Here is a 2,500-nt window from a genome sequence, read left to right as displayed (position 1 = left end):
TCTCCTACAAATCCAAACAGTTCTGCAAAGGTGCTCCCGGCCGGTTCGTCTACACTGGTAAGTGTATGGTTTCCTTACTCCTTTCAGGGTAATAATTCCCATCTCTTAATGATACATAGGCAATGCAAAGCGTGAACATTACAATGCTGTTGAAAAATAGGATGTGTCTTGCAAGGAATGTAACTGGTGGTAGCTGGACCTCAAAATACCTGTTCGTATGGGCACCCAGAAGCTCTGGTGCCTATCCAAGCCTCTTGGGTCTTAAAAATGTCTCGATGTCTCCTGAGATCAAGCTCTCTCACAAGATGCCTGCTACTTCCTGTTTTCATTTTGGCCAGAAAGAGATTAACAACGGTATTTCCTACTCTGCTCCAGCCAGAAAAAGGAGTTAAGAAGTATTCAGTGGTGAAAAATACTTTTCAGACTATCTATCCAAACTTCATGAACTTCCCTAAAGGTTCAGTTGAAGCTTTAGGCACCGGTTCAAGTAGCTGTTGTTGGATCCAAATAACTTTATCCAACCTTATTCACAATCTGGCTCTCAAAATTCTTTCAGACCTGAACCTTGGGATACAAACTCACAAGCCTGGGAATGATTTATTTGTGCCAATTCTTTTAAATAAATTTTATTTTAATTTACAAGAGCACAAGAAAAAGTCGGAACTTTGTGGTTTCCAGTGGTTTTAATATGAAAATTCTTACTTTGGGATGAAGTATTGCTGGCTTTTTATCTGAAATGTGTATTACAATTTTTCTGGCATTTAACAATGAACTTAACTGAGGTGCTGGGAGGGAAAAGGGAGAAATAGCAATTTAATTTACCGTACTTTTGGATGAGGATTCTAGGTAATAAATTTGATCTGATGAATCAATCTCTCTTTTGAAAACAAAGAGCCTTTAACTGTTTACTCGACAGACTGCAGGGATTCGGGGAGAGTTCTTGCTGCTTATTGGGGAGATAATGCAGATTGCAGATGATGTGCAGATGATGTGCATTTTGATGAATATTTTCCCACTAGACTGCAACTGTTTCTATCTATTAATTTAGATCTAATGGGAAAAGTGTGTTCCTGGGTAGTTTTAAGCTAGGACTTTTTAAACAGTCAACGCATCGTGGATATGTTTTTCTGTCTGCCTAAGATCTATCACTGAAATGAACTTTTAAGTGAAGGTAGCATCTGAGATTCCTATCTTCCATCCATCCCCAAAGAAATCACAACCTGAGCAAAACCAGTGCTCGCATTCCCACCTGGGTGCCTCACTTCTGGCTGACAAGGGAGAGAATATTTACATTTTCTTGATCTTTCTGATTGGGTTGCTACCAGAGTTACCAAATGGGATGGTGGTGCCCATGGTGCTTTTGGTGCTAACAACATATCTCAAAAGCGGAGGTTGTTTCGTTGCCTGCTGCAAAGGCGGTAACCGTAGGTAGGGCTGCATGCGGTCACGGTTTCAGCCTTAAAAATGCTGTTATGGACACACTCCATGCAAAGCTTCAGCAGAGTATCCTGACAAGTATGACTATTTAGCTAAGATAAGTGTTCAGCACAATAAAAAATGAATGAACTAAAAGCCTTAGACTAAGCTCCAGATATTTTAGCTGTTGCGAGCTGGTGCGGTTCCATTGCACACAGGGAAGTGCTGCAGATCTGAACCAGATGACGCTCTGGCTCTCAGTGCACCGTCCTGGAATTTTGAATTGCTTTATAGTAATGTCTTAAACTGATTTCTTAGGTGCAGATTTTGCAAATTTGGCAAATTTTGCTGTTTTGAACTTCTTTAGAATGTGTAAATGCAAATATGTATGAAACTGTAAGAAAAGCCATTCGTTTCTTCTTTCCTGGGGTCATCTTTTGTCTTTGTGGCTAAGTAAAGATGTTCAAAAGAATCGTGAGAATGTCAGGAGCTTCTCCTGCTGCAATTAAATTGCAATAAAGTTCCATTACTAACAACACTTTAACGGGAATATATATTTAAAACACCTTTTGAGGGAGACAAAAGCCTATATCCCAGCAATAAGGAAATAAAAAGATAAAGCCAGCGCCTGCCTGACCGAGAAACTTCTGCCTGCTTTGCTTTATCCTGAAGTGACAGGGTGGCTGAGATAGTCTTTGGAAATTACAGCTGCCATTGCGAGGGAAGCCAAGCCTCACTGTATTTCAGAAAATGAAAATGATGTAGCCCTGGAGGAGGGAGGGGCTGAATCCCCAGGGCATCTGTTTCCCATCAGTGTCCCACCATGCTTGCAGTCTGGCTTGGCACTCTAACATTTAACCTTCCCAGCATGAGGTAGACCATAGGGCAACAAGGCTGCAGAATAATGAAACAAGAGTGTAGTGTGGTGTACAAAGCCTTTGTGAGCAGAGAAGTTGAGACATTAAATGATCAGGGTACAGAGATATGAAAGTTCCAGATTTTTCTGAAAAGCCCCCATTAGTCTCACGCAGAAGGAAGAGCGCGCCGTCTCTCAGCAGGCAGAGGCAAGGCCTTTCCCCATCTA

The 2,500-nt window shown here is 41.4% G+C and overlaps 1 protein-coding gene across 6 annotated transcripts in view; it reads left to right on the top strand.

Annotated features, from left to right (window-relative positions):
* The window catches only part of EBF3 (EBF transcription factor 3), a 119,528-nt gene that overhangs the window by 85,720 nt on the left and 31,308 nt on the right, over window positions 1-2,500 (top strand). For all 6 annotated transcript variants that reach the window (XM_087766312.1, XM_087766310.1, XM_087766308.1 and 3 more), the window contains exon 10: window positions 1-57. This exon is cut by the window's left edge and continues 70 nt beyond it. In XM_087766312.1, the coding sequence (XP_087622438.1) occupies window positions 1-57 (57 nt within the window). The remainder of the gene's footprint in view (window positions 58-2,500) is intronic.

This window comes from Nipponia nippon, unplaced genomic scaffold (genome assembly GCF_047370975.1).
Source record: "Nipponia nippon isolate SJK-2023a ecotype South Korea unplaced genomic scaffold, ASM4737097v1 scaffold_3, whole genome shotgun sequence".
Classification (NCBI taxonomy): domain Eukaryota; kingdom Metazoa; phylum Chordata; class Aves; order Pelecaniformes; family Threskiornithidae; genus Nipponia; species Nipponia nippon.
The sequence above is the reverse complement of the archived record's forward strand: the minus strand, read 5'-3'. Positions and strand labels throughout refer to the sequence as shown.